At 40.9% G+C, this 16378-nt stretch overlaps 1 protein-coding gene across 2 annotated transcripts; it reads left to right on the top strand.

Moving 5' to 3' along the window:
- Window positions 1-530: 530 nt before the first annotated feature.
- Window positions 531-15761, top strand: naa25 (N-alpha-acetyltransferase 25, NatB auxiliary subunit). Of its 2 annotated transcripts, none has more exons than XM_008423300.3 (24): window positions 531-675; window positions 3615-3700; window positions 4460-4598; window positions 4671-4789; window positions 4877-4951; window positions 5027-5134; window positions 5966-6044; window positions 6313-6424; window positions 7287-7376; window positions 7454-7626; window positions 7720-7832; window positions 8431-8638; window positions 9613-9702; window positions 9790-9970; window positions 11020-11119; window positions 11227-11378; window positions 11460-11585; window positions 11682-11925; window positions 12609-12732; window positions 12850-12915; window positions 12993-13090; window positions 13181-13291; window positions 13403-13543; window positions 13825-15761. In XM_008423300.3, the coding sequence occupies exons 1-24, from the start codon at window positions 618-620 to the stop codon at window positions 13945-13947; spliced, it is 2916 nt and encodes a 971-aa protein (XP_008421522.1). In that variant the 5' UTR covers window positions 531-617; the 3' UTR covers window positions 13948-15761. The 2 variants fall into 2 exon arrangements, with proteins under 2 accessions (XP_008421522.1, XP_008421521.1); XM_008423299.3 differs by lacking the exon at window positions 531-675 and adding an exon at window positions 682-1043.
- Window positions 15762-16378: the final 617 nt, after the last annotated feature.

The following is a 16378-nucleotide window of genomic DNA, read 5'->3' as shown; positions in this document are numbered from 1 at the left end:
CACAGTTTAATTGTGTTTGCTGCTTCAAGATCTTGGCAAGAAAAATGTTTGCCCATCAGTTCATGACTTTTAAGCTCAAGTGCACATGAATTATTTATTGATCTCAAGCAACTCAACAGGTTCACCTCTAAATATTTTATTAAATAAAAAAATGTAAAGAAACACTTTAAGATGCTGTGGTGTGATCTCAAAAAGGTCATTCGTTGAGGAATTCTACTGAATTAAGACATTCTAACATACACATATCTATTTTAAAAACCTTTGACAGAAATGTTTTTTTATTTTTAAAGATTGTTACTTAATGGAGTCATATTTTTCACCTGTTGCTCAATTTTTGTCAACAGATTTGACTCAAGAGTACTTTGGTTGTCATAGTAATTCAGTCTTGGTGATGTACATCTCGTGACGCAAAGACATCTTTGAAGGAAAATTAAATTTTCCAATTTCTCACAATATATATTTTAAATCGTTGCTTCCTATGTTTATTTATTGACAGTAATGGGTTTCCATATCCGCATGCTATTCTGATTTCAGCAGGGGGGGGGAATTCTTAAATCACGCATGATACAGCCGGAAGTACGCATGCGCGAACATTTACACAGCAGGTAAACTCCACCATGGCGGCGAGAGGCCATGTGCAAGATCCCAACGACAGGAGACTCAGACCTATTTATGGTAGGATATCAATTAGAAGATGCATATTTATGCAGTGGGGCAGGTTTGAAGAACAAGGCCGTGTTCTATTGGGGACTATATGATTTCAATACAGGCTGTTGGAGTTTTAAGTGCAGTGATGCGGCCCCTCAGGTTCCAGCCGCGGACTCTGCTGCATGCAGGGTCCAATGACAGTGCACCTTACCCGGTCTAACGCTAAGCCGGAGAAGGACAACGCTGCTGCGGCGGACGTCTGAGCGAATTCTCGCACCTCCCGCTTCAAAAACTACGCTCATTAGCAGTTATGTTGAAGCACTTTAAGGTTTGGGCGATTTTAAGGTGCGGAGTAGCTCCCTCTCAAAGTCGAAAGGTTTCTCCTTTTGCTAACGGTGGGTGTTTGACAGCTAGCTCAGCTGGCTAATGTGTCAAGATAATAAGCCTGTCAAATTGTAGGTACATTGTCGATACATTTTAAGTACTTTATGGACTTCACAAGATATTTCTTGTCAGGTTTGGACTACAATGTCCGACATAACGCGGCAGCTGCAATATTTGAAAGGCATAGTTGTATAGTTAGCCTTTAGTTAGCATTAGCATCACAACAGTTAAGGACAATGCTTTGTAGCTGGCTAGCTGTGTGGAGCTGTCAGAGCTCCGCTCAAACCGCCGAGTAACCTTTATAAGAGGCGTCTATTAGGATTTTATTGGCAAATTTAACCGAAATTTTACCCGCTTTTATGTGGTTTTTGGCTAAATGTTTTTTTACGGCCACAGTGTTAGCCATCAGGTATTAATAGAAACTGCATACATGTCGGATCTCAGTGAGCAACATTAAGGTGTTTGTAAGGCAGAGTTTTATTGAAGTTTCATATGGAGGCTTTTCTGTAAAATTAAACTTAATTCAGGTATAGTAAAATTTCATGCTAGGTTTGAGTTCTTGTTTGGCTTCTTTGCTATAAATCATTACTTACTCTGGATCAAATTATCCCTTTTGGAGAATTTAGCTAAAGTAACACAATGAAGGCATTTAAGAAGACCAGGACAGACTGGCATCGTCAGATTTCAAATATTTTTGAAAACAAGCTACTTTTGTAAAAAAAAAAAAAAAAGTATTGGCAGCCCTGTACTGTCATTATCATTGCAGCCCAACACCAGAGAGAAGAAGAAAAGTAATTTCATCATTTGCTGTCGTCACAAAGCAGTAGTTCTGTTAAGTTTAAGTAGCATGTCCTGATCAAGATCATAAAAAAATAAATAAATGCTGGAAAAAAATTAGGATCTTGATCTGATGCTTGGGATTGAAAAAGCTCAACTGCATCAGGTTAGTATTTAAGGTGATGCTAAAATTCGACCTTTAGGACTCAGAAAACCAGTCAGATTGAAAAACTTAAAACGGAAATAGAAATAAATTTGTGCCGACGTTTTAAGAGGATTTTATTTTGCGTGCGCCTGCTGTTTTCAGGACCCTGTGTGCTGCCTGTCGTGTGTCCCACTTTTAAACTGCATCCTGATGTTGGAGTCCAACCCATTCCTCAAAGTTTTCAGCGGTTTTCCCTTCCCTGTGATGGCAGCTTGAGCAGAGAGAATAGATGTGACATAATCACAGCATACTGCTGCGCCGGCCGGTTAATTTTGGCAACCAGCTGTCCTGGAGGGACCGAAACAGTTTGTGGCTCTGCGTCCGCACACTGCAATACTCGTGAGGCGTTCGGGGAAAACGTGTAGTTTGCAGTTTTTTGTTAAGGCTTCACTAGAATGTAAGCTAATTATTTTATAGTTTTTGACATCCCTGTGCAGTAACAGCACAAAATATGGCTGTAAAGAGAAATTACTTTAAAATCTTCTGCTGGTGTGATGAGGTTTAGTAATAAAACCATTAAAATAAAAATCTACATTAACTGCCTTTATTTCAAGCAGGAAAGCAGCAATTAATAATAGATATTGACATTGGTTATTAATGGCGCACCGATAAATCGACCCAGATATGCTTCATTTTGGGCTGTTGGCAGATACTCATCTGAAAATCTAACAGCTGTTGCCGATTTAGTAATTTTTGTTGCTATGTTTAGCAACTTTTCTAATAAAAAGAAAAAAAAAAGGAGTTGGCCAAAGTGGGAATCAACAGGTCAGGCTCTTTTTAAAGATTGGTGATCGGCCAGAATACAGCAGTCGTTGAATCCTAACAATATAATGATCGATATAAAGATTTTAAGAATTACAAGAAAAGGTATTGTGTTTCCTTTGGAGCTAATGTTAGCATGGCAAATAGTCTGTCTAAAAATTAAGGAACTTGCGGCTGATTTAACGGTGGAACACTAGGGGGAAAAAAATGTTTCCTAATAAAAATGAGAGTGGGGGTTTCTTTTAGTTTCACACACAACTCTTTGTTTTTCATGACAGCCAGAGTTTCCAAAAACTGAATTTCTCTGTCATATAAGCAAAGGGAAAAAGTGTAGGAGCCAGCTGACTGGCAGTGTACAGCAACAGGCGGGGGAGGGGTAGACTCTTTGTCCCATAAAGTTTTTTTCTTTTTTTGCTGCAACATTAGAGAAATACAAATATTTTGGCAGACCATTGTTATGCATTTTATTTTTTACACTTTTAAAGCTGTATCTTTTTTTTTTTTTAATCTTGATTATATCAGAAAGTAGACTTCCTTCAATCATTGAGCTTCTTCCTTATTTGTATTTGGTGGTGTGAAAATCTCCAGTTCATCAGTGAAACCTTCTCCAAGAAGTTCTGAAAGTCTTCCGAAGATAAGAAAATCATTTCCTATCATATGACCCATAAAAAGTACTGCTTACTTAAAAACAATCCTGTTAATTATTCATCTCCTCAGATGAAGCAGTTGCTTTTGAGGGGGTTATTGATGAAGTGATTTGTTTTCCCTCCTGGGAGAAATGATAAATCTACTGAATCTGAATGACTGTAACAGTTATTCTGTTATTATGTTTCCTCAGATTACCTTGATAATGGCAACAATAAGATGGCAATACAGCAGGCGGATAAACTGCTGAAGAAACACAAGGACCTGCACTGTGCCAAGGTGAGTGGGATTTTTTTTTTTTCTGGCAAATTTTCAACCTTTCAAACTCAGAAAATTCAGGTTTGTTTTTTTTTTTTCTAGAAAATTTCTGAGATTAATCTCTTTAAGTTTCAGAATTTTTTGGGGGGCTGAGATTTTCTTTTTTTCCATCTACAATGGTCCTAACACACTGTTAGTGATGAACTAGCATATCAGGATTCAACCCCCAACAAAACATGCAAACATTTCCCACACGAAGAACGGAACACTCAGTCTGTTACAGTTTTATGTTTTCAGACTTGATGCTTGTATAAAAGTTGTTAATGTGATTATTAATAAATGATCGCTGTGGTATTGCTTGGCTAATTTAAACACCTGCTCTACTGATGAAATGTCAGAAAGGTGGTGTGTAGGTCGCCTTTTTTTCTTTTTTAGCTGAACCAAAATACACTGAATTCCACAGCACATCTACATGTTAAAATTGTCATAGTCAAGCTAGCGCCTGACCTACTTCGATCTTCCTCGCTATTTTTTTTAATAAAACTTTTTTCTGATCTTGTTATCTACTTGTAGCGCTGACAATTGGTAGCAAAGCATTGCACTCCTTTTTCTTGTATACATCACTCGTACGTTTAAGATTTAGTGCATTATGTTGACGTCTTGACAACTAAAACCAATGTTAGCCATCGTCGGCTAGCAGCCTCACCTTCAATAAACGGCATCATCAGTATTTTTTTTCAAACGCTCTGCTTTTTTATTTTATTTTATTTTTTTCTGCAGGTCTTAAAGGCCATCGGCCTGCAGAGGACGGGGAAGCAGGATGAAGCCTTCTCGTTGGCCCAGGAGGTGACCACTCTGGAGCCCACCGACGACAACTCTCTGCAGGCACTGACCATTCTGTATAGGGAGATGCACCGCCGTAAGTATTCACGCCCCCGTTCCTGCCGGCTGATGTCGCACTCTGAGTTAACGGTTCACTGTCCGCTTCCAGCCGAGCTGGTCACCAAGCTGTACGAAGCGGCGGTGAAGAAGGTCCCGCTCAGCGAGGAGTACCACTCTCACCTCTTCATGGCTTACGCCCGCGTGGGAGAGTACAAGAAGATGCAGCAGGTGAGGAAACAAACGTTACTAGCGGCTGATTTTTCTTCCCTATCGGTCATGAGATGGATAAAAACAACTTTATTCGTAACTTCACAGGCAGGGATGGCCTTGTACAAAATTGTCCCCAAGAATCCATATTACTTCTGGTCTGTCATGAGTCTGGTGATGCAGGTACGGCCATGCTTTGTTTGCATTTCTTTTGCTTTTTCTACATGAAGTTAAAAGGCGACTCTCTTTTTAATGTAGGCGATCTCAGCGAAGGATGAGAAACTGGCCCAGACCATGTTCCTGCCTCTGGCCGAGCGCATGGTGGAGAAAATGGTGAAGGAGGAGAAGATCGAAGCCGAAGCAGAGGTAAGCCTCACTAGCCGTTTTTGCACTGCAAGGAACGGAACGGAACGGCACGCTTCGGCCCGGTTCCACCCGTACTGCAGCCCTGTTGTGTTTGCATATAACTGAGGGCGGCATCGAAGCTTTACCTGACATTATTATTTTTGAAACTAAACAATGGCTGCGATGTAGCGGCCGAAGCCTTTTCCTTAGAGATGCGGTGGAAAACTTTCTCTTTCCTCGTTGACCGATCTAGTTCATTCTGTACTGTTCATCAGGGAGTAAGCGGAGGAAAAAAATGACCTCACCATGGGACGAGGTAACAGCAGAATGTTGAGGGGAATTGGTCGCAAATTAAAAATAATAATAATAATAAAAATATTAAAAAGAGCACTCTTTGTTTACAGTAAGAACAGCTTAGTGAAAGCCAGCTAGACCTGATCAACAGCTGACTGCAAAACAACCAACGGCTGACTCAAAACCAATCAGCTGCTGAATTCTAAGCAGCCCCGCTTGGAACCACAGCTCTTGTGGTTTCAAGGAGCCGGGTGGAACTGAGTCGGAAGTTCTAATGCAAACACGGTCGGCCCTACTTTGAACCCATTCCGTTCCTTGCAGTGCAAAAACGGCTACGGAGTCTGCATCATCCTCTGACCTTTGACCTCCAGCCTGGACAGGGTAGGGCCAAAACGATTTATCGTGAGGAATCGATTACTGAAATAATCGTCAACTAATTTAATAATCGATTAATCGTCAAACAGACTGAAGTTGCATACAAACTAGCATGTTTAACTCTAAAACGTTCACTTGGTAACAGAATTTCAGCATAGTTTTTTCTTCCATATGTGGCTGCAGGTGCAGCTGTATTTTATGATCCTGGAGCGTCTGGGGAAGTGTGAAGAAGCTCTCGATGTGATCAGGGGTCCACTGGGAGGTAGGTGGATGTTTTTAGTGTTTTTTTGTTTTGTGTTTTGTTTTTGTTTGTTTTTTTTTGCAATATCTCTGTTCTATATATAATAGAACAAAGTTCTTGGATCAAATATGACTGAATAACTGCTGTTTGTGGTCTTCCCTCTTGGTGTATGCAACAGCAGTGATCCGTTTTTTCTTGTTGATTTCCTAATATTTTTATAGCACATAAATGTTGGAAAAAGTCAGTATTGTTTTTACCTTCAGCCTTCCTTTTGAACTTTGTTCCACAGAGAAACTGACCAGTGAGCTGCAGAGCAGGGAGAGGAAGTGCATGATGCTCTACACTCGACTGGAACGCTGGCCGGAGTGCAACGCCCTGGCCCAAAAGCTGCTGCTGAAAAAGTGGGTAAACATTTATCAAAAGATTGACCCCGCCTACTTTGCAGCGACTATGTATGTCACACTTTGGGGTAATTGTAGTCGGTGATTTTACAGAAGATTTATGGATTCAACACGTTAAAATGACACACAACTATATGAACTGTGATGCTGCACATTGTCCAAGGAGGCCAAAGTGTTTCAGTTTTGCAAATTACGTAAGTTTTAATATGGCTGAAGAACCTTCTCCTAGCACAAAAACTTTATCTGAAAACGTGAGTCTTTTCGAACTTGACGTGTTTCTGTTGAGCAAATCCTAATTTACACAGTTTGACGGTCAATGGAAACACTGCAGGTGTCATCAATCTAAGCACCTCCTGTCTTTGTTGGAAGATTTGACATGAAACACCGTTCAGTCTGCTGCGACGTCAGTAATACAAACTGTCCACGCACAATTAAAAATTCTTAAATTCATGCATTTAAAATTATCAATGCCTTAAAATGTCTTAATTTCATTTTAAAAAGTAAGTCGGCTATTAATCACAGGTCTTACATTTTGTCTTGACAGAACTATTAAATTTGTATTTTCTGTTTTTTTTTTTTTTTTTACTGTAGAACTTTTCTGAAAGTTGCACTCATTGTGTTCTGTGTCTTCAGTTACGGCCATAGACGGATAATAATGAAATAATAAATACCTTTATTATGTCTATGGCTGAGGTTATCAGTAGCTAATTGCTAACATGCCAGTTAGCTAGCTTTTTTTAATAGGCAAGTCCAAATTTATTGCCAGTTGACTGGATGACATTCTTACCTTTCTGTACAGATGCAGGGCTTAAATTCCATTCATGGTGGCATTAAAAAGTCTTAAATCTGTTTCCTGTTTCAGTCCTGACGACTGGCAGTTCTACCCCTCCTACTTTGACTCTCTGTTCCACCTGATGGACCAGTCGTGGAGCCCGCCGGAGGACGGAGAACAGTGAGCGGAATTCTAATAAGGAAGCTCGGTGTCAGGGAAAAGGAGGCTGCGCTCTCACCATGTTTCTGTGTCTCCAGCTGCTCGGAGGGTTCGGTGCATCACACCGTGGCCGAGGTGGTGAGGTTTGTGGAGGAGAGAATCAAAGTAGAAGACGAAAAAGACTCTCGCTCTCTCAGAGGGCCGTACTTAGCCCGGCTGGAGTTGATGCACCGACTGAGAGAACGAGGCTACCCTGAGGAGAACCTGCCAGGTAGGGCGGGACGCTCCGGGCTGGAGACGAGTTGTTCACCTACCTGAGGTTGCTGCTGCTTTACATCACACTCTGCTGTTTGGGTTTAAACAGGCGAGCCTCTAGACCTGATGGTGCAGTTCTTCAGGAAGTTCGGAGACAAGCCGTGCTGCATCACCGACCTGAAAATATACCTTCATCTGCTGAGTCCAGACCAGCACGTCCAGGTAGGACCAAGGTTACTGTCGTCCACCACAACAAGGAAACTGAACTTGAGAAAACTGCTTTGTTATCCGAAATTAATAAAAACAGTAATTTAATTTGGAAAAACTACAGCAGAATCTATATTGTGCATTTATAAAACTAACTAAAACATGCGGCGCTTACTCTAGTCCGCCAACGACAACGGCAAAAGTTGGGAGAAAACACCAGTCAGTCAGTTGGTTGTTGAGCAATAATTGAATTTGTTTTTTAAAAATTTTATTTTCTGCTGAGTATTCATTACCCAATAAATATTTCATAATCACAATACTTTCTGCTAAAAATGAGCCAAAATATGGAAAACCTAGAACTACTACTATAAACAACAAAGTAAACAAAAAATCTTTTAATAACTTGGTAAAAACTATCAAACACACTCTAAAAACAAACTAAAACTAATTTAATCATACAAACAAAAAGTCACAATAAAATAAAACTGAACTATAATGAAAAACCCAAAAACTCATAGCCCTGGTAGGGCAGGTTTCAGAGGTGTGCCTGCCTGTGGAACAGCGAAGATTTGGTGTAAAACAGATTCTGTTCTGTTTTGTTTCCTTCCTGCAGTTTATTAACCAGCTGAGTGAAGTGGTTCCACTGGGGGAGCAGGGAGAGGACGGCTTCGCTTTCCCAGAGGACACCAAGTCTCTCCAGAGGCATCTGTGTGTTTGTCAGCTGAGTCGGGCCCTGGGGTTGCATCACTCCCTGGACGTCAGCGGGAAGCTGCGCCTCATCGCCGAGCTCAAGGCTCACTATCACCACGGCCTCAAGTTTGGTATGACTGGTGACTGTTTCTGTTTTTATTTTATTTTGTGTCGACCTTTTGGCATCGTACGTTGTTCTGAACATCAGAGTAAAGAAGTGTGAGAGGCTCAAAAAGTCCACCATGTTGAGCGTAGTATCCCCAAAGGCTCAATTATTGATGCATTCTCCAAGTTTTTATGTTTGTTTCTGACCCAGCATGGTAGAATTAAGTTTCTTTCTTGGCGGTTCATCCAAACATTTGAAAACTCACGGCTCTTATGAAGTGACACTTCAGAGATCTGCTGAATGTTTGTCCCATTTTGGAAAAATGCCATCCATCCATCCATCCATTTTCTTGCACCCTTGTCCCTTAATGGGGTCGGGAGGGTTGCTGGTGCCTCTCTAGCTAACGTTTCGGGCAAGGGGCGGGGTACACCCCAGACAGGTTGCCGGTCTGTCGCAGGGCAACACAGAGACAACCATGCACACACACACTCACACCTAGGGGCAATTTGGAGCCTAGGTGTTGAGAAATTGAGAAAACCCACACATGCACAGGGAGAACATGCAAACTCCATGCAGAAATACCAGGGCCGGGAATCGAACCCAGAACCTTCTTGCTGCAAGGCAACAGCTCTACCAACTGCGCCACTGTGCAGCCCCTGGAAAAATGCCACAAATGGCAAATATGAAACGTCACAAAATCAGAAGTGCTCCAGACCACTAGGGGCAGGGTGGAGTAGATAATATTACCTACATAAATATGCTGCTGTTGTATGTTATTGTAAAAGATATGAAGTATAGCACATCTTTACTTTTTTCCTCCAACTTCTTTTCCTTTTACTGAGGGTCTGGTTGATTTGTTGGTCGACTCCCCCTAGTGGACTGGAGGACTTCTGCTTTGTGATTTTGAAACTTGTTGTTTGAAACTTTAAAGGGTTGGATGATTTAAAAAACAAATCGAAGGGTTCATTTTATTTGCCATCTTGGTTTTTTTTGTTACAGGGAGCAGCGCCCTGAAGACCGAGCTGCAGTTCTCTGACATGTACTGCCTCATGGCAGCTCATGTGTACATAGACCTGTGGACAGAAACAGGTCAGCCTCTTTTTAGAATCATTTTGTCATTCTTGTAACTCCAGCCAAAGCATCGTCTCCACGTTGTCCTTGTGTTTGCGCGTGCAGGAGATGAGGACATGGTGTGGCAGTGTCTGGGCCTCCTGGAGGAGGGTCTGTCTCACAGCTCCTCCAACGCCCAGTTCAAGCTGCTGCTGCTGCTCCTCTACTGCCGCCTGGGCTCCTTTGAGCCTGTGGTGGACCTTTACTCCAGCCTGGATGCCAAGCACATACAGCACGACACCATAGGGTCAGTTCAACCACATGGTTCAGGAGACGCAACCTGTGAATTTTACATAAATTTGTGTATTTTTTTCAGCTAGTTTTTCCCTTCCACTCTATTTTTCAGCTCTCTGTTTCTTTAACTTTTGTCTTTTTATCTGTCTGACTGACTGGACATGTTTCAGGTCATCAGTTCTCCTTGTGAAAAACATGCAACTTTTTCAGCTGAATAACTGAGAACTTTATTTAGGTTATTTAGCTTTTTTTTAAATATTACTACAAAACCTATAGGCAAAATTTGCACAAGTGCTTAAAAACATTGAAAATGCTTGAATTTAATTTGGATGTTTTCAAGGTTTCAAGGAAAGTGCTTGATTTCTATATGAAGTCCTGGAAAGTGCTCCATATTAAAACTTTGCAGTTTTGTAATGAAGTGCAGTCTGTTTGCTTAACGGCCTACATTTGGAGACCGATATTTACAGTTGAAACCAGATGTTTTTATACATCTAATAAAAATACTTTTTTTTTCTCAACATCTGAAATGAAGTGAGACAAAACTTTTCTTGTTTTAGGTCAGTTATAATTACCAAAGTTATTTCTATTTGCTAAATGCTAGAAAACTTGCCAAGAACATTTTTAAGAGATTTTTTTTTCTTTTTTTTTTAAACAACCAAATAAATATAATATAAAAAATATAAATATATTTTTTGTCAAAAATGCAAGAGCATAGCATTGCTTTAGTGTATGATTGATATTTTTTGTGAAATTAGTGTTTCAGAGACATTTCAAAACTTAAAATTTCTTAGGTTTTAGTTTGTTTTTGCTGTGGAATTTAGAATGCAATCACAAGACATTATTAATAATGTCATACAATAGTGAATTGAAGCTTTTTTTGTGTGTGTTTGGTGCTGGAAAATGTTTAAAACTTGCCTTCAAAATGCTTAAAGTCCTTGAATATTACTGTGCAAACTCTGTGTATAATTTACTTTCTAACGGTGGTAAAAGTTGCCTCTGACATTCTACGTACAGATTCTGATCAAGTCGTGTTTTTTTTTTTTTTTTTTTTTTCCTGTTCAGGTTTCTTTTAACACGTTACGCCGAGTCTCTGGGTCAGTTCTCCGCTGCCTCCCAGTCCTGCAACTTCTCCCTCAGGTTTTTCCACTCCAACCAGAAAGATGTAAGCGTGTCCCTCCCTCCCTCCTCCGGCTCCGAATCTCACCCTCCCACTGCCCTCGACTCCCTAAACACCGTTTCTTTTTCTTTTTTTCTGCCGCTCTGTTCCAGACCTCCGAGTACATCATCCAGGCGTACAAGTACGGCGCGTTTGAAAAAATCCCAGAGTTCATCGCTCTCAGGAACCGACTGAACCAATCGCTGCACTTCGCCCAGGTCCGCACTGAAAGGATGCTACTGGACTTGTACCTGGAGGCGGACGTGTAAGGCCAGGCGCCGCAGAGTAACAGCCGTCGGGTTTTGCAGGCGGTTCTCCTTTGATTGAGCTGTCTTTGTTTTTTCAGCGTCTTGAGTCTAGAGGAAAGTGTTAAGGCCATGTCTTTGTCTTCAGAGGAAGACGATGTCCCCTGGGATACTTTAAGGGACAACAGAGACCTTACTGTATTCACAAACTGGGACCATAAACAAAGGTATGGAATATATATTCTCTTTCTTTCACAGAATCAAAAATCGGACCCACATGTTCGCCTTTTCTTTTTCTTTTTTGCCCTCTCCCCCCTTTACAGGCAGTTAACTGATGAGCACCGGACTCGCTCTATGGAGGAGGAGACGGCCTGGCTGCGGATCCGCTCGCTGACGTTGCGCCTGCTCGCCTCGCTCACGCCATCGGGACACGCCACCTCGCAGCAGAACTCTGAGATGTCCAACGAGAACGGCGTCGGTGACAGGAGCTCGCTCCACCGCAGCCTGCTGTCGCAGCTCAACCAGACACTGCATGCAGCGGCGCAGATCACAGAGAAACAAACACAGGTACAGGTCAGGCCAGCTCTGATGCTTGCTCTGTTAGCATTGGGCTAGATTTGTGTGTATTCTCAGCAAGAAGAACAGGATATGAGGCAGATATGTTTCTTAAAGAGGCAGCTCCAAAAATCAACTTTTTTGAGCTTTACATCATGCTTATAATGTTATGTAATTTTCAAAAACACACCCGTGAGTGTTGCCTTAATTCTTTCACGCATGTTAGAGAAATCCATTAATCACACATGGCAACCATTCAGTAGTTCAAGAACGCCCAGGCGAGGAGGAGGACAAAGCTCCTCCTCTGAGGTACTGTTTCCTCTGCTCAGCTCCTTCAGACTAGCCAGCAGCAATTGGCATACACCTGGTGGAACTGCACATCAGCTCAGCTCATTATAGGAGCTGCTTCTCTGTGAATCGCTGGTAAAAACGTTGTTAAAGGGTTAATAGAGGAGCCATGTTGTGATGACTTCCTGAAGGCGGAGCTTCAGAAAGAGCAGCAGCTTTTAAAGAGACAAACTCTTTAAGGTGTTGAAAGAAATTTGTCCTTGTAATTGAAGTCATATTTGATCTACATCACATTTTTATGATGACTGAAGTTATAAAAATGACTGCTTTAAAAGGATGTCATGTGGCTGGAAAACGCACAGCACCGTCTCTTTAATACATCGATTGTTTTTCTTTTATGGTCCCAGTACCCCCTGCTGGGCCCCCCCTCCACCCGGCTGGCCTCGGCGCTGTCCGTCGGCAGCTGCCACTGTCAGGCTGCGGCGCTGCAGCTCTCGGTCCACCTGCAGGAGCTGGAGTCAGCCGGACTCGGTGAGATGAAATGACCTCAGCTTTGAGGCCCAATGACGTGGCTCGCTGTGTTCCACCTGACACTTAATGTTGTTTTTTTTGTTGTTTTTTGTGTGTGCGTGTGTTCACTTGTCCTAGACGAATCATCGGAGCTTCAAATTCAGATCTGTAACATTTTTAAGTCATTAGTTGTTCAACTTCAAGGTGAGGTACCGGCTGGGTTATATTTTAGGTTCCATTTGTTTTTTCATATGCTTCATAATTCTATGTTCTCTTCACAGAAATACTTAATAAAAGCAAAGGAGACTTATTGGAAATGAAAGAGAGCAAATTAAAAACTCAACCCTCTTTATTAGAAAATCTAGTTTTCTTTCTTGAGGTAAAACTCTTGTTTTTTTTATTTTTTTTTTATTTTTTTCCAAATACTCTAATAATTTGAAACAAACACTTTGTCGGGTTTGTTCTGCAGACAGTGAGCATAGTGTTGTGGAGTGCTAGCTACTGTGCCAAGATCCTGCGACCACTGAAGACAAGTTTACAGAAGAAGAAAAAGAAGAAAAAGGATGCCAATACTTCAATGGTACACACACACACACACACACACACACACACACCTCTTATGCAGCTCTGTGAGGTGTCTATCCATGTGTCTCATGTTGTCTCCCTGCCGTGTCGTCGTCCTGTGCTGCAGCCGTTGGTGGTGTGTGGATACCAGGAGCTGACTGGGGACTTGCAGGACTTACTTACCCAGGCAGTGGAGCACATCAGGGGGCAAGAGTCTGGCATCACTGCCCTAAAGCTGGCCAGTTTAACCTTGGAAGGATGCTCAAGGGTAGGTGCAAGAAATATTTCTATTCAATAAAATGGTAAATGGAAAGTTTGTTGTTGGTGTGACAGCATTTGAAACATTAATGTAATTGTTGACCAGCTTTTTGCATATTTTTCAATATTTTCTTTTAATGATGCACCAATTGTAGCTATCTGGCCAATATGATACCGTTTTAATTTAATTTTTTGTGTGCGTGTGAAAAGTTGCTAAATATAGCAACCAAGTCACTCAGTTGGCATCAGTGGAAAAATAAGCGATAAGCGGCTGATGTTTCTGTGTTTCAGGAGGAGGAGTCGTTTACGAAGGCTGCTATGGACAAGGTGCAGAGCAGTTACCTGCGCTCGCTACAGGAGGTGGGAGATCTACTCAAAAAAAGAGCCGAAACTATAAAGAACCTTAAAATCTGAAAAAATAAAAACGACACATCCTGGACTGAAGATGACTGTACGCCCATCACTCCATCACCTACCAGCTCTGCCCTGCGAGTCGAGCAAAAAACCCGGCCACGCTGTCCGGTTCCGATCCATCCTCACTACTTTCTGTCTGGAGCTCTTATTTTTCCTCTCCCAGGCCCTCTCTCTGGAACACCTGCAACTCTAATAGCACATGAAGCCTGTAAGTAAACAAAAAAAAAACTCATGAACTGATGCAGCATCTGCAAAATTGAGGTAAAAAAAATGGTGCACTCTCTTTGAAAGAGTTATCTTGCATTAGGAAGAAGAAAAAATGGATATACAGTTTTAGAATCTAATAAATTATTGTACATAATATAAACCATAACTCCTCAACTGAATGAGAGTATAAGACGCAACGAACCACTATCCCGTCTGTCAGCGAGGTTCCTGTTTTCCGGTCACGTCGAAAATAATAAAACAATCGCAGTGAGACGCACAACTTCATCTCCAAGGGAGGAAGGATCCGTCGACGTGCTGCTTTTTTTTTTGTTTTTGTTTTTTTTTGGCGGCAGCCGAGCAGGGAGCCATTCAGACTGACAGATAACCCCCTCTTCTCCATTTCAGAGTAGTTTTGTCTTCTTTTGTTGCGGTTGTCTTTTTCCTGTATGTTGTGTGTTGCTTTGAACCACCTGTAGTTACAGTATTACAAAGAGACGAACTAATCTTTTTTCATTTTTATATATATATATATATATATGTATATATATATATGTAAATGTAAATGGTGTGTCCATCTTTCTGTTTCCTTTTCTTTTTTTCTTTTTTTTTCCCTTTACAGAAGTGGTGCTTGTGAACAAGTCTGTTGACCCGGTTTAAAACTCGACTGATTCCCATTATTTAAGGATCATTCCAAGCGATGATCCGAACTTGAATGTTTACCAGGAACACGCGCTGCTCTGGTGAGAAGAATCCGTCTCTATGCAACCGACGGATACCGTTGTATGTAGTGACACACTTGGAAACGCCCATTTGCCAGAAGCTTGAGTGTGTGTGCGTGCGTGTGTGTGTGTGTGTGTGTGTTGCGATCATTCTGCTCTGGGACGGGTCTCCAACCAATAGAACATTGGACCTAAGTGTAAATACAAGCTGAGCGCAGCCTTTTCGAAGGACTTTGTTTGTTTTTTGTTTTTTAAGCAGCTAAAGTAGAAAGGGGTCGTTTGTCCCTCCCTGCTTTTGACACCCACTTTAAAAAGTACAAAAAAACTGAATCTTGTCATGCTTTTTATTTTTTTTAGTAACTGCCTCACTTGGGGGAGCACTGATGACTGTTGAACCCCGTGTTGGGGTTTTTGACTTTGGCATTGAAATATGAACATATAGTAAACGGTATCCCTAATGACGGCTTCCTATTTCCTCTATTTTTTAATGTCTGATATCATGGGGGTTTTTTTGTTGTTTTTTTTCCTTTTTTTTATTTAATTTTTTTGTCATGGTTTGTGGCTGCAGAAAAGATGTTGGTGATCTTACATGTGCTCACAATAAGGGTTTGACAATCTAGTGTCGTCTCATCGCCCCATTTTGTTAGAAAATGGAAAAACACAAACACTGGAATGTCAATGCTTTTTTTTTTTTTTGCTTTTTTTTTAATAAAAAGGGTAAATGTGACAATTTATGTGTAATGTCTCTTCACTACAACGGGGAAAAAAAATCAACTAGTCAGAGTTCCATAGATGCATTACCTATTCACATCTAAGGAACTTTTTTCACATTTTCTGTTACATTCAATGTGTGATAGTCACCTTAAAATAAAGGCCTATGTCATTTTTCATTTTTTGCCATATGAGGTTTTTTTTTTCTTTTTTGGCAAAAGATGATTTACGCCATCATTTTAGGAAGCTGACAATTTGATGTGCCAGACAAACAAAGCAAACACATTCTTTGAAACCTATTAGAATGCTGGTCAAATTGGAACAAGAGGGCCTGAACATTTATTTTTGGTTTTGCCACAGATTCTGAATTTATTTTATTTCCTGACTTTAGCTGGGCTGTTCCAACAAAACCATGCTTTGTTATATATACTATTCCAATGTACTGTATGGTTAGTATTGTTGTAGGATTGTGTGACAGGTTTTATATGTAAGAAAATTGTATAACTACCTAAAAATGATCTGCTTTAGAATTGTGTTCTCCATTGTTGGTCTGGTACATGAAGTACACTGAATTCTGTAGGTGTGACTTTCCATCAAACTTGATAGAAATGAAAAAGTTCAAGGGGTGTGATTACTTTTGTGGGATGCTGTTAAATAACTTATATGATTTAAAATCATTTTTATGCACCTCATAAACTTATGAGTTGAGTCTGCTGTGAAATGTATAACTTTTTTTGATATTTAATTTGTCAAATATCTGAGATTTAGAAAATTCTTAATCATTTTTAAACCTC

The sequence above is a fragment of the Poecilia reticulata genome, chromosome 12 (assembly GCF_904066995.2).
Source record: "Poecilia reticulata chromosome 12, P_reticulata-male-v2, whole genome shotgun sequence".
Taxonomy (NCBI): Eukaryota; Metazoa; Chordata; class Actinopteri; order Cyprinodontiformes; family Poeciliidae; genus Poecilia; species Poecilia reticulata.
The sequence above is the reverse complement of the archived record's forward strand: the minus strand, read 5'-3'. Positions and strand labels throughout refer to the sequence as shown.

Bases quoted from the DNA above. Each gene is read 5' to 3' on its own strand.
- naa25 (XM_008423299.3), top strand. From the start codon at position 959: ATGTTGAAGCACTTTAAGGTTTGGGCGATTTTAAGGTGCGGAGTAGCT. The intron at 4,952-5,026 runs GTACGGCCATGC...TTTTTAATGTAG, and splicing joins TCATGAGTCTGGTGATGCAG to GCGATCTCAGCGAAGGATGA. The intron at 7,833-8,430 runs GTAGGACCAAGG...TCCTTCCTGCAG, and splicing joins GTCCAGACCAGCACGTCCAG to TTTATTAACCAGCTGAGTGA.